Source organism: Dipodomys merriami, unplaced genomic scaffold (genome assembly GCF_024711535.1).
Source record: "Dipodomys merriami isolate MVZ:Mamm:240054 unplaced genomic scaffold, mDipMer1.0.p SCAF_33, whole genome shotgun sequence".
Classification (NCBI taxonomy): domain Eukaryota; kingdom Metazoa; phylum Chordata; class Mammalia; order Rodentia; family Heteromyidae; genus Dipodomys; species Dipodomys merriami.
The window spans coordinates 15,341,454-15,361,245 of record NW_027204826.1 but is presented as its reverse complement, the minus strand read 5'-3'; the positions used below and the strand labels follow the sequence as shown (position 1 = coordinate 15,361,245).

Here is a 19,792-nt window from a genome sequence, read left to right as displayed (position 1 = left end):
TTGAAGACTGACTTCTAAACAAGGAAGGAAGAAAGGAAGGAAGGAGGGAGGGAGGGAGGGAGGGAAGGAAGAAGGGAGGGAGGGAGGAAAGGAGGGAAGGAGGGAGGAAGGAAGGAAGGAAGGAAGGAAGGTTAGTTTAGGGAGAAATGGACCAGGAAGAGAGGAAATAAACCCCTAAAGAAACCCCAGAGTAAAACAAGGAAAGCTGTGGCTCCGTACACAGATCTTCCACCCCTGTGATTTGGGGACGACACGCAAACCACAAAAGCTCCCTCCTGTGGAAACCACTAGAACACACGTCTTGTTAGCAGGCGCCTGTCCCTTTAAGAATCTGGTCCGAGTCCTTTTCCTCTCCCGGCCCCGCCTTCCCGCGGTGCCGGCGCCACCCGAACGCCCGCCCCCTTCCCCCGTCCCGCCATCCTACGGGTTCAGCCGCCCATCCGTCACAGAGGCGTCGCCTCTGATTGGCTACTGCACTCCTGGGCCGGGAAGGCCGGAGAAACTAGTTAGTCGGCGGCGCCTGGGCTGCTCCTCGGGCGCGTTCGGGCCGTGGGAACCGGCGGCGGCGGCGGCGGCGGCGCGGCGGCGGGGCTCGGGGCGGCGGGGCTCTGAGCGCGGGGCACTCGGCGCCCGGACGGTGAGTGGCTCGGCCAGGGCTGGGCCGGGCCGGGCTGGGGGCGCCATTGTCCGGGCGGGGAGTCGCCGCCGCGTCCCCGGGGCCGCCCCGCGGTGGGGACCCGGAACCCCCCCCCCGTCCCCGGGGCCGCCCCGCGGTGGGGACCCGAAACCCCCCCCCCGTCCCCAGGCCGCGACCCCCGGGGCCGCCCGGGCCAGCGCGGACTTCGGGGGGACAAAGGGGACAAAGCCGGGGCGGGCTGCCGGTCACGGGCCCCGGAGCCCCCACCCCCGGCCCCGGCCGGTCCCAGCCCAGGACCCCCTTCCCCAGCCCCGGATCCCCCAACCCCACCGTCCCCAGCCCGGGATCCCCCCAAAGCCTGGGACCCTCCCAGCCAGTTACCCCCCCAGCCCCGCCGTCCCCAGCCCGGGACCCCCCAGCCCCGCCGTCCCCAGCCCGGGACCCCCCAGCCCGGGACCCCCCAGCCCCGCCGTCCCCAGCCCGGGACCCCCCAGTGCCACCGTCCCCAGCCCGGGACCCCCCAGCCCCACCGTCCCCAGCCCGGGACCCCCCAGCCCGGGACCCCCCAGCCCCGGACCCCCCAGCCCGGGACTGCCCGCCGTCCCCAGCCCCGCCGTCCCCAGCCCGGGATCCCCCAGCCCGGGACCCCCCCAGCCCGGGACTGCCCGCCGCCCCAGCCCGGGACCCCCCCCCCCCAGCCCCGAGGCCTCCTTCCTCCGTCCTGCGGGTCTGAGCCCCCTCCGTGGGTGCCCACCGCCGAGGCTGCTTCCGTAGCTGCGCCTCTCCTGCCCGCACCCCGAGCTGGCTCTGGGTCGCCCCCGGGGTTGCCTGCCCCCACCCGGCTTCTGGGGTGGAGGGGTGGGTTCCCTGGTGGGAGGGGGCGTCTCCATCTGATGGGGAGCCGGCCCAGGTCTCTCCCGTCCCCCCTGGAGCAGCGGAGGGGGGGTGGAGGGGTGGAGGGCAGGATGGTCTCTGCTGGACTTTGCCCCCCCCCCCCCCAGTCAGGACAGGTGTCCTGGCCCTTTGGTCCCAGGCCCGGCCGGGAGGCAGGCAGGGAGAGAGGGAAGGGGCAGAGTGCCCAGCACCAGTCTTGGGGGCTTGCCTGCCAGGTGGAGGGAGCTGAGGCTCGGTGGCCTGGGTGTGCTGGGGGGTGGAAGCTGGGGGTGAGGGAGAGGAAGGACTCGAGGCTCACCCCCCACCCGGGAACAGATCTGGTCCTTGAGTTCACCCCCTGGCCTGTGGACACGCTGACCGTGTCCACCTCCTTTCTCCCAGGCCCAGGGCCACTGTGAGGAGGTGAACCCCCCCCCCAAGGTTGTTAAACGGAGGGAACAATGGAAGAGCTCTGCCCTGAGGTGGGGTCTGCACCTGGCCTTGTGTGTGATGCCGATAGTCCTGGATTGGTGGGGTGTGTGTATGGGGGGTATTTCTGCAGCCCATGTCCTTTAATGGTATCTTAAACCCCAGCACCCAGACCTGGACGGGGGGCAGAGAGACCAGAGCAGGCAGGGAGGAGAGAAAGCGCCCTGCCCAGGCCTGTGAGGTCCAAAGCAAGGGTGAGCAACCTTGATTGCTTCTATCTGTGCCTCAGGGGAGGGCAGCATGGGATGTGAGCCTGGACCCAGTCGGTGGTTTAACCAGCCTACCTTCCTTCCGTCCTTCCTTCCTTCCTTCCTTCCGTCCTTCCATCCTTCTGGCTGGCCTGGGGACTTTGCTTTCAGAGACCTCCTGAACAAGAGAGTGTGATGTCCTGACCCATCTGTATATAGAGAACCCCAGGGAGAGGGAGAGGGGGGTGGGGGTGGGGTGGGGGGGGGTGGGGGTGGGGGTGGGGGGGGTGGGGGTGGGGGGTGGGGGGACACAGAGGAGGGGTGAAGGCCTCCCTGGAGGCACGCCCAGGTCCAGGCCTTGGGGCAGTGTCCCCCCCCCCCAGGAAGGCCGGGTGACTTCTGGGCCCAGGCTGTTGCTCAGGGAGTTGGGGGAACGCCCGCCCTGCTGGCCCCACACAGCAGCCCATTGATAGAATTCTTGGCCCTCCCGGGCCGCCTGCCCTGTGGGCGTGGCCTAGCAGAGCCCCTCCCCCCAGGAGCCCTGGCCCACATGGCCGCTACAAATGAATTGGTGATTGAGAGGTCGGTTTCCATCTAATGTGGTGAATTTCATAATTGAATTGCCTCACTGGTTGGAGCTGTTGAAGCACTTTTTTTTTCCCCAGCCAGGAAACACTTGGGAGGGAGGCAGGGGGAGGGAGGGAGGCAGGCAGGTGGAGAGTGAACTTAGGGCTTCTGTCCCAGTGTCCCAGCATCCCAGCCTGGACTTCTGTCCTTCTATTCGTCCACCTCTGTCCCCAGGGGAGGGGTGCCCCTCCCCCCACTGCAGTTTCCAGTCTTTTCCCAGAGCAGCACTGCATCCACATCAGTACATCAGTCCTAAAGGCCCTGAGAGCTGACCCGTGAGGCAGGAGGACTGGGGGAGAGGGAGGGGTCAGCGGGCAGAGCGTGGTCTCCTGTCCAAGACCTGGGCCTGATGCTGTGTGTGTCTGTAGTCGAGTTCTGTGACATGGCCAGGCCCCTGGGGTCACACCGGGCACAGGGACAGCCCTAGGACTAGCAAGGTGCGCTGGCCAGGTGAGCTCTGCCCTCTCTCCTCTCTGCCCTCTAGGCGCAGGATGGAGGCTGGGGGCTCCATGATCTGCAGCCTGCTGCCGCCAGAGGTCTCTCTGCTCCAGCCAGACCCTGCCCTCCCCCTCCCCTTCTGGCCACCACGCCCTTTTGGATGACCATTGACCCTCTTTCTAAACTGCAGCCCCCGAGGTCTCAGGAATCCACGTTTTCTGCAACTACTTGAGTCTCCCCAGCCCTTCTCTTCCCTTACAGTGGTCTCCTGAGACCTGCGTGGGGTACAGCCTCCGGGAGGGGTCACCGTCTGCCTCCATGAGGCCAGCTCCTCCTCTCCACTGTCCCCAGGAGGTATCCCAGGAGCTGCACCTGCTGGCGGGAAGCGTGCTTAGTGGTTGGAGTTGTGCGTGGTGTTCCTGTTAACTCTCCTTGTAACATCTCGGGGGTTCTTGTGAGCTCTGATGTTCAGTAGTTTTACAAGGCCCGGGTCGGTTGCTTAGCCCTAGTAGGCAGGACGGGTTCGACAGGCACCTGTGCGGTGCAGAGGCGTCAAGTTCGGTCATGAGTTCCGAGTTCCGTGGTTACAGTTCTGGCTCCTGTCACTGCAGTGCTGGTAGGCTTTGGGCAAGTCCCTTCCCTCAGACCCCCGCCAGAGGAAGCGGGTGACCTGCTTTCAGTAGTGGAGAGGATGAGCCCCAGCCTGCACAGAGTCAGAGCCACCTCCCAGAAGACAGATGATGGGTAAAGAAGGAGCTAGAGAGGTTCTGCGGGAGCCCGGGGACCGCAGGAGGAGGCCCACGCTGCGCTTTGGCAGGGAGGCACCCGCAAGACCAGTTGGATGGCCCCACCCACCGGACAGGGCCGTGGGAGCGCGTGGCCCCCGTCCAAGGACCACAGCGCTCCACCCACCTGTGTCAGACCCACGGCTCCCGAGGCTTCCTGTGGTCAGGAGTGGCAGGAGGGAAACAAAAGGCCTCGTTCATCCCCCTCTGTTCCCATGGGGCGCAGAGGCCCACCACAGAGCTGTCGGGGCCCTGGGGCATTCATTGCCTAATGGAGACGGGAGCAGCTTTCCTCGTCCAAATCCCAGACCGCCTGCCAGGCCAGGCCAGTGGCCGCTTCCACAGCGCAGGAGCTTGAGGACCCAGGGGGTGAGGAGTTCTTTTTCTAGAAAGTTCCAGAGCTGGGTCGATGAGGTGTCTCAGCGGTGAATTCTTCCGCTGTAAATTCACAGCCCCATTCACGCAGCGAGCTTTTATCTCCGCCTTCTGATGGGCTTGCCTTGAACTTGACACAGGCTGGAAAGTAGGGCACAGAGACGCTGCCTGCCGCCTTGTCCTTCAGCATCTGGTGGGCGTGGGGGGGTGCAGCCGGTGGTATGTTGATAGAATTTGCCTCTGTTTCTGCATTGGCGGGGTCACAACAGGACCGCTGTGGGTGTCCTTATTCCAAAGTTGCCCAGTGAATCCTCCCTCCCTCCCAGCACCAATCCATCAGCCGGGGGAGGCCCACCACAGACCCACGTAGAAATGCAGCTCCGAGGGAAGTGGAGAAGGATGGGTCCAGGCAGGTTAACTTAGGTGAGGGGTCGAGGGAGGACAGTCTCTAGTCTTCTGACGTGCAGGGAGAGTGCTTATAAGTCGCTTTATTCGGTTTTTTAGAGCTTTACGTAATACATCAGTGGGTTGCCATTACTAATGAGTAGTGTGTACGGGCCGGGGATGGGGTGGGGGAGGTCTCATGATCTGAAAGTCTGTCTGCTTTTTAATCTGCATCCGTAGACCAATCTTGTATGGACTTTGACTTTCTGTCATTTGGATCCTACAGCTATCACTTACCGTGTGAGGTTCACGACCGCAAAATATTCCCTCCCGTGTCGTGGCCACGCCGCCATCTTTCATCCTATTTTCTTCTAGAGAGAGACTTTGGGGTTGTCCCTGATTTTCTTTATCCTCCCCTCCCCCCAACACACACACTATGATCAACAGCGTCTTGGTTGTTTTCTCCATCAGCACTGCGTTTGAACTCGGGGCCTTGCGCCTGCTAGGCTGGTGCAGTAGCGATGAACCAGGCCTCTGGCCCTGTTTTTGCTGGTTATTTTTAGCGTAGGGGGTCTTGGGTGCACCCCTGGGCTGTGACTTCCAGGGGCTGGGGTCAGAGACGTATGGCACCCCTCTGGCTTGCCTCCGTGGAAACAGAGTTTCACGGACTTCCCCGCCTGGGCTGGGCTGGCCTGGTTTAGTGATCCTCCCATGCCCAGCCTCCCTCGCAGCGTGCCACCGTGCCAGCCACAGAGACTCGGTCTCTCACCAGCAATACTGTCCGAGCGCCCGTTTCTGCACAGACCATCCCCCCCTACCCCAGGATAGCACTCCTGTTTTCGATTTGGGGGAGGGAGGAACTCGTCTTACTCCTGGAAGAGAACAGAACAGTTGCTGCGGTGTGTCCGGGCCTCCGCTGTGCATCTGACCCACCTCTGTTTTTCCAGAAGATCAAGGTTTAGTGACACTGTCTCTGCCTCCCCTTGGCCTCTCTGGTCTCCCCTGGGGGTTGAGCAAAGAGTGTCGGAGCCCCGAGTGCCGAGTGTGAGTGCCAGGCTGTGGAATGAGGTCCTGCCATCCCCGCCCGGTCCTGCCTCTGCCAGCTGCCGCGGGTGCCCTGCACAGGAGAACATTCCTGAAAATTCATTTTCTGCTCAGACACGCTGCAAACACACGCGTATGGTTTTTCCTGGCGGAGGCCACAGAAGTGCCAGCTGGGCCGTTGGAGTGAACTCGGGTTTCTAAGCTTCTGGTGAGATGGTGCGAAAGACCTGAAAGAGAAGTTGGGTGGGGCAGGAGAGCACCTCCCAGGGCGGTCCCGGGAGACCCCCTGTGGGTGTGGTGGGAGGAGCCAGCAGGGCAGGACCCTCTCCCTCGCTGGCTATGAGGGCCACCTCGGACCCCGCCATGTTTACTTGGCAGCCAGAGGCCAGAAGCAGCAGCCCTGATAAAGAGGTCAACGTCCACACGGTTCACTTTGGGAATCCTTGTCTGTCTTCCTGTCATGGGAAGCTCCCCACAGGCATCGATTTATCAAATGGTGCTGGACTTGGTGATTTGAGTAGCACCCTCCTCCCCCGCCCCCCCAGCCCTTGGAGAAGGGCTGAGGGGAGCCGAGGGAAAGGGAGACAGAGCTCCGGGGCCGCTGAGAGCCTCGCCTTGTGTCCCAGGTGATGCTTTGGCCCCGCGATGGAGTCGTTGCTAGGCTGGGCAGCCTCAGTGGAGGTCCTGGCTGCTGGCACTCAAGCGCCTAGGGACGTTTGGCCCAGCTGGCCGTCATCCCCGAGTGGGCTCCAGGCCCCGTGGCCACCCTTGCAGACGCAGCAGCTGGTGAGGCTGTTCTTGCCTGTTGTCATCCGTCCGTCCGCCCGTCCGTCCCCCCCACCCCACACACACTCCCCCCCCCCCCCGCTGGGGTCATGCGGAACTAAGCTCAGCCTGGCCAAGACAGCTTCCAGGGACCACCGAGGGTGGGGCCAGTGTGCAGGGCCAGGGAGGTAGCCTAGGGGACCTTGGGGGCGGGGGCAGAGGGTACCGGGTCTGTGCAGCGATGAGCCTCCTAGTCCTGAGGTGTAGGGAAGGAGGTGAGCATGGCGGCCCGAGATGATCTGGGCGGGTGCGGACAGGCCACCCCTCTGCCCTCCTGAGGCAGCTGGCTCGTGGGCCCAATGGTGCGCCCCCCACTCCAAGCAGGACTTTGACTGGAAGATAACAAATGCAAGTGAGGCTTGGGGGTCTGATCAGCCGGCCACCCCCGCTCCCTCCCAGAGGGCGCTATGGATCAAGGCAGGGCCCCCGCACCCCAGTCTCGAGCTCAGTACTGCATGGTGTGTTTGCCCAGCTACTCTGCACTGTCTGTGTCTTCACGTGGCTCCACTTTTCCTGGGTCCACGGTGACCAGAATGGAAAATCCCCAAAAGAAGGCATTGGGCCTTTTCAATAACTTCTATTGCATTATATCCTTACAATTGTTCTAGTAGCTATTACTCATCTTTTTTTGTTTTCTGTGTCTTAACACACACACTTTAGAAAGTGTGTGTGTGTATGTGTGTGTGTGTGAGAGAGAGAGAGAGAGAGAGAGAGAGAGGAGCGAGCATGTAGTCTTCCAGATGCTGGGATGTGAATCTGGGGGCGTGGCACCTGTCCCCAGAGCCCGCTTCTACTTAGCAGGTGATGAGATTTAGGGACTGCTGTCCAGCTTCCTCCTCCTCCTCCTCCTCCTCCTCCTCTGCCCCCCTCCTACTCCCCCCTCCATTGTTTTATCCCTGGGAACATGGTGTGTGCCGCAGACACAGGGCCATCCACAGCTTCTGGATGGTTTGCTTTCTCTTAGCAGTGCCTGTCTATGCCCTTTCTTCCGCTCCGTATGGGCCTCTGTCTTTGGGTCTGGATAGCATAGATGGCAAAGTGAACTCCGCCCTTGTGCAGTTGCAGGTGGAGATTTGGTCACCGTGCAGGGACCCACGGAGCAAAGACACTGCCAGCAGGAGCAGGGAAGCGGGGCGGGCATAGAGGGACGGGTGGCAGGGTGTTGACTCCAGGGGACCTCACAGAGGTGTTCTCCCCCCTTCAGGCTTCTTGCGTGAATGTCCTGAGCACCTGCTCAGGTACAAGGCCAGAGTCTGCATGCAAAATCAATGCCAGGTCCGGGGAGGGGAGCTGAAGGGGCTGAGAGGGTGGGAGAGAGCCGCCCGGAGGGGCATGGGGCCGGAAGAGAAGGAAGGACCCATTGAACACGGCTTGCATAGCTGATCTTCACTGCAGGCTTCTGACACCAGGCACCAGCCTGAAATTCTAGCTCTTCAGGAGGCTGAGATCTGAGGACTGTGATTCAAAGCCAACCCCGGGTCGACAGATACAAGAGATTCTTACCTCCAATTAACTGCTGCAAGTGGAGGCATGGCTCAAGCAGCGCAGTGCCAGCTGGAAGTATAAAAAAGCCAAGCACCTTAAAAAAAAAAAAGAAAAAAAAGAAAGGCTTTTGAGCAGGAAAGATTGGTGGCTGACGACTAAGCATTTGATGCAGGAGCGCAGAGATGGAATGGGTCCCTTAGTGCGCCCAGCCTGCAGCAGAAAGTGAGGGTGTCACCAGCGCAGGCCCAGGAAGGAGCGTTTCACGGAGCTCAGTGGCCAAGGACACGTTGTGAGTGTTCACGAGCGGCTATTCCGGGCAGCCGTGTATTTGCTATAAATATGCCTGGGTCTGTAATTCCAGGAGACCAAGAATTACCCACTGTGCTGTCACGGTGCGGCAGCCCCGGCCTGGCCCCTGTACTTTGCTGGTCAAGGCCCTGCCCTGCGCTCTGTCATTTTGGAGGAGTGGGAGGTGGCCTCGTGGTGAAGTTTGTGACAATGAAGGGAGGAACAGAAGGCCCGAGGTGGGCCAGAGGGCACTGCCCTGCCACCCCCCCCCCCAGCAGCAGGTCTGAAGGGGAGGTAGTACGCTGGCCCCCACTTTGTGCAGAAGCTTCTGTATCAGATCTTGAAAGAAAGCGTGGAGCCTGCACTGGTGGCTCACACCTGTAATCCTAGCTACCCAGGAGCCTAAGATTTAAGCCAGCCTGGGCAGGAAAGTCCGTAAGACTCAATCTACAATTAACCAGCAAAAAAAAGAAAAAAAAAAAAAAACAGCTGGAAATGGAGCTTGGGATTTAAGTAGTAGAGCACTAGCCTTGAGCAAAAAGCAGCTCAGGGACAGCGCCCAGGCCCTGAGTTCAAGCCTAAGGACGGGCATACTCATGTAGAAGAAAAAGAGAGGGAGAAAAGGAGGTGGGAGGAGGAGAAAACATGGTTTATGCGGTAGACAAGGAAACTCTGCTCGAAGCGAGATTCTTTTGGGTCTCCACAGGTCAGACGCACTGGTAATATGGAGATGTTATTTGCCACAGGCCTTTTCTCCCAAGTGAACCAGTGTTGTCCAAATAGCACATGTACTGTGTTACAGAAGTACAGCTGGGTAAACGAGCCATTCAGAGTTCAGGATGGGCTGGCGGATGGAATGTCACAGAGTACAAAAGTTCACTCATGTCAGCCCAGACTCCACAGCTCAGTGAACCTATGAAAACACTTGCTGGGAGTGGTGGTATGCACCTGTAATCCCAGCTACTGAAGAGGCCGAGGTCTGTAGGAGAGCAGTTCAAGGCTAGCCTGGGAAGAAAAGTGCACTAGATTTCATCTCCAAATCAAAAAGCTGTACTAGAAATGTGGCTCAAGTGGTAAAGCACCAGTGATGGAGGAAGCCATATGAAGGTTAGAAGCCCTGAGTTCAAAACCCAGTAATACAAAAAACAAAAATCTCACAACTGAATAATTTAAGTGTGGCTGGAATTGGGGTGGGGGTGGGGCAGAGGGAATGTGTCACATTCAAAGATGTTGCTTAATTGTTCTCCAAGAGGTCTGGCCACTATCTTCCCCTGGGAGGGAGGTGGGGGGAAGGGGTTAGGAACCAGGACTGTGGTTGACCCCGGCCTGGGACCTAGCGGTTTTCCACCGGGGTGGCCCGGTGCCTGCGGCTCAGCCTCTTCTCTCTGGCTCCCACTCCAAGCTTGGCATTGAAAGCGATACCTAAGCCGCCATGCTTTTAAAGGCTTGTCCGCGTGGGGTCAGACCACAGAAGGGATGGTCCTCGGTCTCCCCAGGCCACCTCTGCTGTCGAGGGAGGTGCCCCCCAGGATGGCCTTTCTAGGTCCCCCCTTTTCCCCTTTGCCGGAGCTGTGTTCTCCTCCTTGGCCCTGTTCCTATCTGGAGCCACAGCTGGGTTTGCAGACGCCTCTGAGCTGACTGTTTGCGTGTTGGGGGGGGGGGCGGGGTTGGGCGCATCTGCTGCCTGACTTGGGGGTGATTTGGGGTCTGTGCCACCTCCCTGCCAGGAGGTGCCCGGCGTGGGGATGGGGCTGCCGGACACCAGCACCCAAAGGATTCGTCTCAAGAGAACAAGTCAAGGTACTCGGTTTGGGCTGGGGATAACAGTTCAGGAGACTCCAGGCGCTGGACCCGTGCGTGGTGGTTATGACGCATTTCTGAGACATGAACCTTTACCCAGATGCCAGGCTGGGCTTAGTGTGCCAGCGGCGGCCGCGGCAGCCCTTGCTCTGTAGGGAATGAAGGATTGGAAAGTGACAGCCACAGGATAATGTTAAGGTAAAAACAGGGTCAGTTAATAATCCGTGCCTGCAGTAATTCAGTCTTTTAGTTGTGGTTTTTATATATCAGTGAAGATCCATGTTCGCATGCTACCAAAAGTTAACATCCCAACTGGAATACTGTTATTTGCAGAGAAAAGCAGAACATCGCTAGCCAAAGGAAAGAATTTCCGTTTGCAGTTTATTTTATTTATCGGGGTTTGTGTGCGTGCACCCCATAGGCCAGTCCTAGGGTTTGAACTCAGGGCCTGGGCATGGTTGCTGACCTTTTTCCGCTCAAGGCTACAGCTCTGCCCCTTGAGCCACAGCTCCACTTCTGGCTTTTTGGTGGTTCATTGGAGATGAGTCTCCGATGGGCTGGCTTCCAACTGAGATCCTCTGATCCCAGCCTTCTGAGTAGTTAGAGTAACAGGTGTGAGCCCACAGGTGCCCAGCTCAACCCCACAACTGTCTTAGCACTCTTTCCTAAATCTGCCCACCCACCTGTCTGTCTGCGCGCGCCACACACACACACACACACACACACACACACACACACACACACACACACACACACACACACACACACACACACACACACACACACACACACACACGGCTCACACTCCTGGGGGTTGGTCGCAGCCTTGCGCTTGCTCCGAGGAGACAGGATCGTAGGCAGAGCCATGGGCGCTGACTGTGCCGCCCTCCTCTTGCTTCTGCTGAGGTCCTGACAGCACCTGGGGGTCAAAAAAATAACCAAACCAAACCAGATCCTGCTGGTGAGAAGCCGGCCAAATCCAGAGAGTGTCTAGGAGTCACTAGTCCCCTGAGGCTGAGGTCCTTTCCTCCTATCTGAACCTTATCTGAACAGTTAAGAATACAAAATGACCCGGGGATGCTTTACCCCCCACCTCCCTCCTCCCTCCCCCCTTCCCCTGCCAGACAGGAATTCTCCTGTTCCTTCAGGCCACCGGGAAGTTGGCCCGAGCAGTGGAGCCTGGTGAGCAAGGTGACATTGTCTTGGCCCAGGAAACCTCTTGGGTCTGCTATCTGTTGGGCAGGGGGAAGGTGAGTTGGACCCAGGCTCAGATGCCACTCCTGGGCTTTACCCCCTTTGCCCCCCCCCCCCCGCAGGGCTTTGGGCACAGTTCTGGGAGTTATCTGCCTGCTTTCCTAATCTGGGAAGCACAGGTGTCAGGGCCTGGGGCTAAGGCCTGTGGGGATGGAGGGCCTGGCCGCCTCCCTTATCAGTAACCCCTGAGCTTCTATTTTTCTCCCTGCCTCACTTGTGGCAGGATTGCACCTCTGGCTTCCTGCTGGCCAGGGAGACTCTGCCAGACGTGGTGCCTGCTCGTCCCTGCATTCAGTCCCCAGGGCTCTGGTCCCAGAACCCTCCCATTGGGGTCCCCTCTGTCCTCTAGATGCTGGAAGTGACACTGGTAAGGAGAATCCAGGAGAAGCCAGGCAGTGTTAGCTTACACCTGTAATCCCAGCTACCAAGGATCACAGTTCAGAGCCAACCCCGGCAGGGAAGTCTGTGAGACACTTTTGTCCAGTTAACCACCATCATGCTGGAAGTGGAGCTGTGGCTCAAGTGGTAGAGCACCAGCCCAGAGCAAAAAAAGCTCAGGGACAACACCCAGGCCTTGAGTTCAAGCCTCAGTCCCAGCACCAAAACAACAAAAAAATTCAAATTGAGAAACAAAGCCACTTGGATCTGGGCATGTTGGTTGGTTGGTTGGTGTTTTGGCAGTGTAACCTGGCCCATCGTCTATGTAAATAGCCAGGGAGCTGTTAGGGCACGTTCTGGCTCCTCACAGCAAGCCCTGCTTTATCTTGGGCTGTGACCCCTTCCTTCCTTTTCTCTTGTTGGTCCTGTGGCTTGAACTCAGGGCCTGGCCGCTGTCCCTGAGCTCTTTTTGCTCACGGCTAGCGCTCTACCACTGTGAGCCACAGCGCCACTTCCAGTTTTCTGAGGGTTCACTGGAGGGAAGAGTCTCACGGACTTTCCTGCTGGGGCTGGCTTTGAAGCACGATCCTCAGATCTCAGCCTCCTGAGGCGGGGGCCGCGAGGCCCGGCCCCTTCCCTCCTTTTCTGCACACCCCATCCACAGCCTCTGCCCCTGCCCGAAGATCACTGTCTTCCTGCTCCTGGCTCACTGTCCACACCCTCCCCACTCAAGAGTAGCAGAGGCATTAGTGCTGTGTCTGCAGGCAGGCCCAGGTTCCAAGAGGAGGAAAGGGCCAGGGCCTGACGGAGATGCCCAGTCCCCGCTGCCCACAGTCCATGAGGATCCAGCTGTGCCCACCCCGCACATGCATACGTGTGCCAGGCCGGGCCCCACGCACCTCCCTGAGGGTTCCCACCAGCCCGCGTGCAAGGGCTTGGTCCGACATGGCTGAGTGCCACGGGATCCACTCCCAGGTGTCCACTACACTGTCCATGGGCAGCAGTGGCAAAGGCCCAGGGCCGACCATGGCGCTGAGACCCTGAGGTCACCCTGAGCCATCCAGGATCCACCCCACGTGGGACAGCCCACCAGTGGCTTCTCTTGCTCCCCCTGGCCTCCAGCGACCAGCCCTGGGGCTGGGGAATGTTGCTCACTGGTAGAGTACCCACCTGCCTGGCATGTGCCAAGGCCGAGTTCAGTGCCCAGGGAGATGGTGAAGCAAAACCTGAATTCAAGCCGAGCATGGTACGTGTCTGTAATCTCAGCACTCAGAAGACTGAGTCCAGTGCTGGCCTGAGCTACATAACAAGACTAGGTCTCAAAAAAGTGAAAAAGAATAAAAGCAAAAAGCCAGAGCTCACACTCTAGGGCGTGGGAACCTTGGCAGGTGGGGGAGGGGGGCAGGGCCGGAGCTGGGCCAAGAGCAACCAGGCCCTGCACAGGGCAGCTTTCCTGGCCTGGGGGAATGGGGCGGTCAGGAGGGAGTTGGAGCCCCTACCCCTTGGCTACTTTGTTTCTAGGCGCGTTGGGTTACTTAGTTTCTTAGTGTGGTGTGGGCTGCCTTTCCTGGAGGCAGACTGCAAGGAGCTGAGTCCTTTCCTACACACCCTCCCACCCTCCCTTGCTCTGCTCGCCTGCCCACCGCCTTGCTCGCCTGCCCGCCGCCTTGCACGGTCCTTGTTGGTCCCAGCACCCAGGTCACCTCAGCTTTGCCTGCCCCATCTCTTGGCACTTACAGTCTTGTGAGCCTTGTCTTGCCCTGCCTGGAACTCCACTACCCGTGTCCCCACCTGGCTGTCCCCACACACACTCCCCCCCCCGCTCCCCAGGCAGCCTGAGGTCAGCATCCACCAGCCCGAGCCCGGCATGCGCGCGCGCGCAGCCTGGGTAGGTGCCCCAGGACCCGATCTCTGGCTATGCCTTAGGGGAGACGGTGCACCTCTGACTGGGGGAACAGGGGGACGTGGGACCCCCCCATTGGATCCCTTTTCCCCAGGGAGGCAGTGCTGCCCCATGCAGGGAGCAGCACCCGGCGGGGGCGGGGAGGACGGGGCAGGGAAGGCCCTGGCCGGCCACCGGGTGAAAGGCCACATTGGGAAAGCGTCCAGCGGCCCAGTGGGTGGATGCGGGCTGACTTGCTAGCCACAGCAAGATTCTTGAGACACACAGAATTCAGATGGGGCACATCCTCACCGGCTCAGGCCCAGCCGTCAGCCGAGACACCATCTGGCCAGGTCAGCCTCTGACCCCGAGACTCCCTGCCCGACCCCGCTGGAAGGACGCTTGGGGAGCAGCCCAAGCAGGCGGGCTTGCACGCTGCATGAGAGCAGTCGAGGCCCACAGCAGGGGAGGGGTCCCCCCGGGATGGGGCTGGGAGAGGGGGGCCCTCCATGGATGGCGGGTACCTATGTGCTCACCCCATTCCCAGGCAGGCTGGTCTGAGCCCAGGAGCTGTTCCCTCGCCCCCCGCCCAGGATGGGGTCCCTCCCCTAGGCTGCCCTGCCCACACGCACGGTACCTTCCTGGTTCTTTGTGAAGAGGAGAGTGATGGACATTTGCACACTATTTTACAACTCCTGTGAAGCACGAACTCTGGAGTGCGAACTTGACTCGTGGGGCTCGGGGAGGTAGGGGGTCAGGACCCTGGAACGTTGTCTGCCATGGGCCACTTTGGTCAAGGCGTTTCCTGTCGCCCCGCGTCCCAGTCCTGGTGGCGTGGCTCCGTGCTGGGCCCGCTCAGCTGGGCGATCCCCTCCAGTTCAGAACCCGGGTGTGTCTGCTCGTGCTCTCTGAGTCCCGCTGCCTCTCTGAGCCTCAGCTTCCCCGGCTGGGTAGTGAGTGAGCAGGAAGGGGGCGAGCAGGAAACGATTCTCCCTGAGGACTGTGGCCAGAGGTCTTAGTTCGTCCTAGATGAGCACGGGGGAGAGGAGGAGAGGCCAGGATGGGGGTGGTGGGGGGAGAGGCCGGGACCCCGCTCTCACCGTGCGGCTCTCCCCGCAGGCAAGTCACACCATGTCGGTCAGCGTCCACGAGACCCGCAAGTCCCGGGGCAGCACGGGCTCCATGAACATCACCCTCTTCCACAAGGCCTCGCACCCCGACTGCGTGCTGGCCCACCTCAACACGCTGCGCCAGCACCGCATGTTCACCGACGTCACGCTGCGGGCCGGCGACCGCGCCTTCCCCTGCCACCGCGCCGTGCTGGCCGCCTCCAGCCGCTACTTCGAGGCCATGTTCAGCCACGGCCTGCGGGAGAGCCGGGACAACACGGTGAACTTCCAGGACAACCTGCACCCCGAGGTGCTGGAGCTGCTCCTGGACTTCGCCTACTCGTCGCGCATCGTGATCAACGAGGAGAACGCCGAGTCGCTGCTGGAGGCGGGCGACATGCTGCAGTTCCACGACGTGCGCGACGCGGCCGCCGAGTTCCTGGAGAAGAACCTCTTCCCCTCCAACTGCCTGGGCATGCTGCTGCTGTCCGACGCCCACCAGTGCCGCCGCCTCTACGACTTCTCCTGGCGCATGTGCCTCGTGCACTTCGAGACGGTGAGGCAGAGCGAGGACTTCAACAGCCTGTCCAAGGACACGCTGCTGGACCTCATCTCCAGCGACGAGCTGGAGACCGAGGACGAGCGGGTGGTCTTTGAGGCCATTCTCCAGTGGGTGAAGCACGATCCGGAGGAGCGCCGGGCGCACCTGCCCGAGCTGCTGCGCAGCGTGAGGCTGGCCCTGCTGCCCTCCGACTGCCTGAAGGAGGCCGTCTCCGGTGAGGCGCTCCTGCTGGCCGACGAACGCAGCAAGCTGGTCATCGACGAGGCGCTGCGCTGCAAGACCCGCATCCTGCAGAACGACGGGGTGGTCACCAGCCTCTGCGCGCGGCCCCGCAAGGCGGGCCACACGCTGCTCATCCTGGGTGGCCAGACCTTCATGTGCGACAAGATCTACCAGGTGGACCACAAGGCCAAGGAGATCATCCCCAAGGCCGACCTGCCCAGCCCCCGGAAGGAGTTCAGCGCCTCGGCGATCGGGTGCAAGGTGTACGTGACGGGGGGCCGGGGCTCCGAGAACGGGGTGTCCAAGGACGTCTGGGTGTACGACACCGTCCACGAGGAGTGGTCCAAGGCGGCGCCCATGCTCATCGCCCGTTTCGGCCACGGCTCGGCCGAGCTGGACAACTGCCTATACGTGGTGGGCGGGCACACGTCCCTGGCCGGTGTCTTCCCGGCCTCCCCGTCCGTCTCCCTGAAGCAAGTGGAGAAATACGACCCCGGTGCCAACAAGTGGACCATGGTGGCCCCGCTGTGGAGCGGCGTCAGCAACGCTGCCGTGGTGAGCGCCCGGCTGAAACTCTTCGTCTTCGGAGGGACCAGTATCCACCGCGACATGGTGTCCAAGGTCCAGTGCTACGACCCCTCCGAGAACCGGTGGACCATCAAGGCCGAGTGCCCCCAGCCCTGGCGGTACACGGCCGCCGCCGTGCTGGGCAGCCAGATCTTCATCATGGGCGGCGACACGGAGTTCACCGCCGCCTCCGCCTACCGCTTCGACTGCGAGACCAACCAGTGGACGCGGATCGGGGACATGACGGCCAAGCGCATGTCCTGCCACGCGCTGGCCTCGGGCAACAAGCTGTACGTGGTGGGCGGCTACTTTGGGACGCAGCGGTGTAAGACCCTGGACTGCTACGACCCCACCTCGGACACGTGGAACTGCATCACCACCGTGCCCTACTCGCTCATCCCCACGGCCTTCGTCAGCACCTGGAAGCACCTGCCTGCGTGACGGGCACCTGCGGAGCGCGGCCAGGTGAGGACCCCCCTCTTCTCCACCTTCCCCCTTCCCTCCTCCCCCCGCAGCCCCCAGACGGCGCTTGGGGACGAGGCTGCCGTATCCGGTGGCCTGCAGGTGGCCGGGGCTCTCAGCCACATGGCTCTGGATTGGCTGCACCTTCTGAGGGGCAGCTGCTGCTGACCACTAGGAAAGCATTGCGCCTCCCCCCCACCCCCGCTGCCCTCCCCGCACGTTGGCCATGTTGTGCTGGGCAGTGGGTCACAGGACAGTCCTGTGAGGCCTGCGTGGGCACCCACGCCTCGTGTGGGCCTCCTTCCTCAAAGCAGGGCACCCATGTGGGCATTGGTGTCCAAGGACACCCTGAAGACTTCTTGATAAACCCCCCAACCAAAATCCCACTGCCTGGAATACCTGGTGCTGGGCCACCGGCTCCTCCTCCCTCTCCTCCTCCTCCCCCTTCCTCCTCCTGCTCTTTCCTCTCCTCCCTGCTTCTCCTGCAGGGCATGTCTGTCTGGATTTGATCTGCTCAGGCACTGTCCCTCCCCTCCCCAGCCTCCTTGGAGCTGGCCCAGGGCCGGCTGGCTGCGGCGGTGACTGCCCAGGGCGCCACCACAGCGGCCTGTGTGTGTGTCATGTCTTTTTCTCCTTGGCTTCAGAAGCTGGCTGCCCGCCGCCACTCAGCCTCCACCACCCTCATTTCCGGGGAAAGCGTGATACTCCCAGGAGCAGGGGTGGGGGTGGGGTGGGGGGGGAGGGGGGCCAGCGTGGCTCAAGAAGGCAGCGTGGGGGTGTGAGGCCCGCGCCCACAGCTTGTGGCTCACGCCGGGGGCCGGGCTCCTGCCCTCCACCCAGTGCTTAGGCCCCGGATGCCACCTTTCGGCCTCACAAGCGGGGCCTTTGTGCCCTTCCCTCTGCCAAGCTGTGCTGCCCTTCCCTCCAGCCAAACCTGGATCTCTTCCCTCCCATCCCCTGCATCCAAATAACCTAATGGTTCAGAGCTGGTCCCACCCCTTCTCACCCCTGCTCCTGCTGGGTGATCTCCTTGTATTTATCTGTCCCATGGGGAGAACAAGGCCTGTTCTGTCCCCAGGGCCAGAGAGCAGGGAGCAGGGTTGGAGGGAGTGGCAGGTGGGGAGCCCACAGCTCGGGGTGCCGCCACGCTCCCTAGCCTTCTGACCAAGGCGGTCCCATGATAACATCTCTGTATTCCAGCTTAGGCCAGAACAGGGCAGCCTCTGATGATCTCCTCTCTCCCCCGTGTCCTCTGCAGACCCTGCCCGTCCCTCCGCACTGTCCTGGTGCGGCCTTGACCCCGCTGCTGTCGCCGTGGGAAGCGAAGCCGCGCCGGCCGCAGCCACCTCCGGAGGCTCCTCTGAGCTTCAGCCAAGAAAAGCGAAGCGCCTGCGCCCCGTGCGCCCCGGGTCTTGTGATCTTGCGTGGGGAGGGGTGCTCCCAGGGCGCACGGCTGCCACCAGGTCCCCGGGCAGAGGCCCAGGCCAGAGCTGGGCGGGGTGGCAGCGTGACAGGCTGGCACAGCCTCTGATTCCAGGGCTGCCCTGTGGGAGGCCGTGCAGCCCCCGCCCACCGCTGTCCTGGGACTCGGGAAAATGCCACTGGACTGGGCACACACCACGGGAAAGCTGAGGGTGCCCTGTTGCTTTAGTAAGGGGCAGGAACCCCACAGGCTGCCTCGGTGGTAGCCTGACCAGACAACCCTGATCCCAGGCTGGAGGGGGCTGGCTGGCTTGTTGGCCTCCCACCATCCCACCAAGTGGCCCCAAGCGTGCCCATCCGGCAGGTGCTGGGGGGGCGGGAGGCAGCCTGTCACCTTCCCTCCTTACACCGGAGACCGCCCGAGCCGCACAGGACACTGTCCGCTGTCAAGACCTGACACCTGCCGACACCGAGCCCGCTCTGCCCCTCGGCTACCAAGGGCTCCCCGGAGAACCCATAGCTATTTAGCCACTGTCACCTCCCGAGTCTTGGGGAATCCCTCTCTGGTGTCCCCAGCATCTCAGCAGCGGGGGGCCCAGGCCGCTGTACGAGCTGCCTGGCTGGCTCAGGGTGAGCCCCCAAGTGGGCTTCCGTGTGGATAGGAGTTTGGGGCCATGGTTTCTCCATCCATCCCCGAGGTCCCCACGCCTCAGGCCTGGCACTGGCCTCGTGGGCGTCGCTGGGGGCGGGGGCTCTGGGGCTGGCTCACCGAGGAGCCCTGGCGAAGGGCTGAACATGTCCCTCAGGCCCCGCCTGGGGAATGCTGGGGGCGGGGGGGGGGGGGCGCCCACTTAGTGGACACGAAGCACAAAGGACCTGCGTGGTGCTTTCCGCAAAGCTATGCCGCTTTGTCAGGTTTCTAACTTAATAAAAACACGAGAAGATTCTCGGCCTTTCTGAGTTTCTGGGACTGGTCTTGGGCAGGGCTGGGTTCCTGTCTGCCCTCCTGCCACCCAGGGCATGATGAGCCCTGCCTGCGGGTAGGGGGCGGGGGAGGCGGGGTAAGGGGGCCCCTTCCTGCTCACCAACTGTAAACCCCAGAAGCCTTTCACTTAGCCAGATCCTGGAAGTCCAAGGTGGAAATCGATTCCATCCACTTGGGCAGATGAGGCTGCTGGGACAGCAGCTCTGTCCTCTGCCACCGGTTCAACGTGACGTTAATTGCAAAGCAGGCCGGCAAATGCCAGCTGGCCCAACCGTGCCAGCCTGCCCGGCACAGCAGATGCATGGAGACCTCAGCTTTCCTTTCCTTGTGTGAAACAAGACGTCAAGCATTCATTTTCCCTAGAAATATGAATGAATGTCACGACTTAGGAGGAAATCTGTGAAGTTGTTTCTCTGAAGCCCCCTCCAGGGCAGACCTCGCCAACTCAGCTTTTCTCCGCACACACCAGTGTTGCTTGTCTGTAGGCCGATTTAAGATACAAGTCGCGTACACTTTTGGATCTGGTTCAAAGGCCCTTTGTGTGGCAAGCAGGGCAGTTTTAAGTATTTTGAGAAACCGCGTTTTATGGCCGTTGAAGGAGTTGAATTGGACCTGGTGTTTGGAAAGTCCTGGTCATGCCGGTGACCTTTCACCTGGCTGCAGCCCCAAGTCTCGCTGGGCGCCTCCCTGATTCCCGCTCTGCTGGTTTGC

At 61.4% G+C, this 19,792-nt stretch overlaps 1 protein-coding gene across 2 annotated transcripts; it reads left to right on the top strand.

Annotated features, from left to right (window-relative positions):
* Positions 1-556: 556 nt before the first annotated feature.
* On the top strand, positions 557-19,033 carry Klhl25 (kelch like family member 25). Of its 2 annotated transcripts, none has more exons than XM_070043205.1 (3): positions 557-637; positions 14,872-16,677; positions 17,933-19,033. In XM_070043205.1, the coding sequence occupies exon 2, from the start codon at positions 14,884-14,886 to the stop codon at positions 16,651-16,653; it is 1,770 nt and encodes a 589-aa protein (XP_069899306.1). In that variant the 5' UTR covers positions 557-637; positions 14,872-14,883; the 3' UTR covers positions 16,654-16,677; positions 17,933-19,033. The 2 variants fall into 2 exon arrangements, with proteins under 2 accessions (XP_069899306.1, XP_069899307.1); XM_070043206.1 differs by lacking the exon at positions 557-637 and adding an exon at positions 10,156-10,238.
* Positions 19,034-19,792: the final 759 nt, after the last annotated feature.

Bases quoted from the DNA above. Each gene is read 5' to 3' on its own strand.
- Klhl25 (XM_070043205.1), top strand. From the start codon at position 14,884: ATGTCGGTCAGCGTCCACGAGACCCGCAAGTCCCGGGGCAGCACGGGC.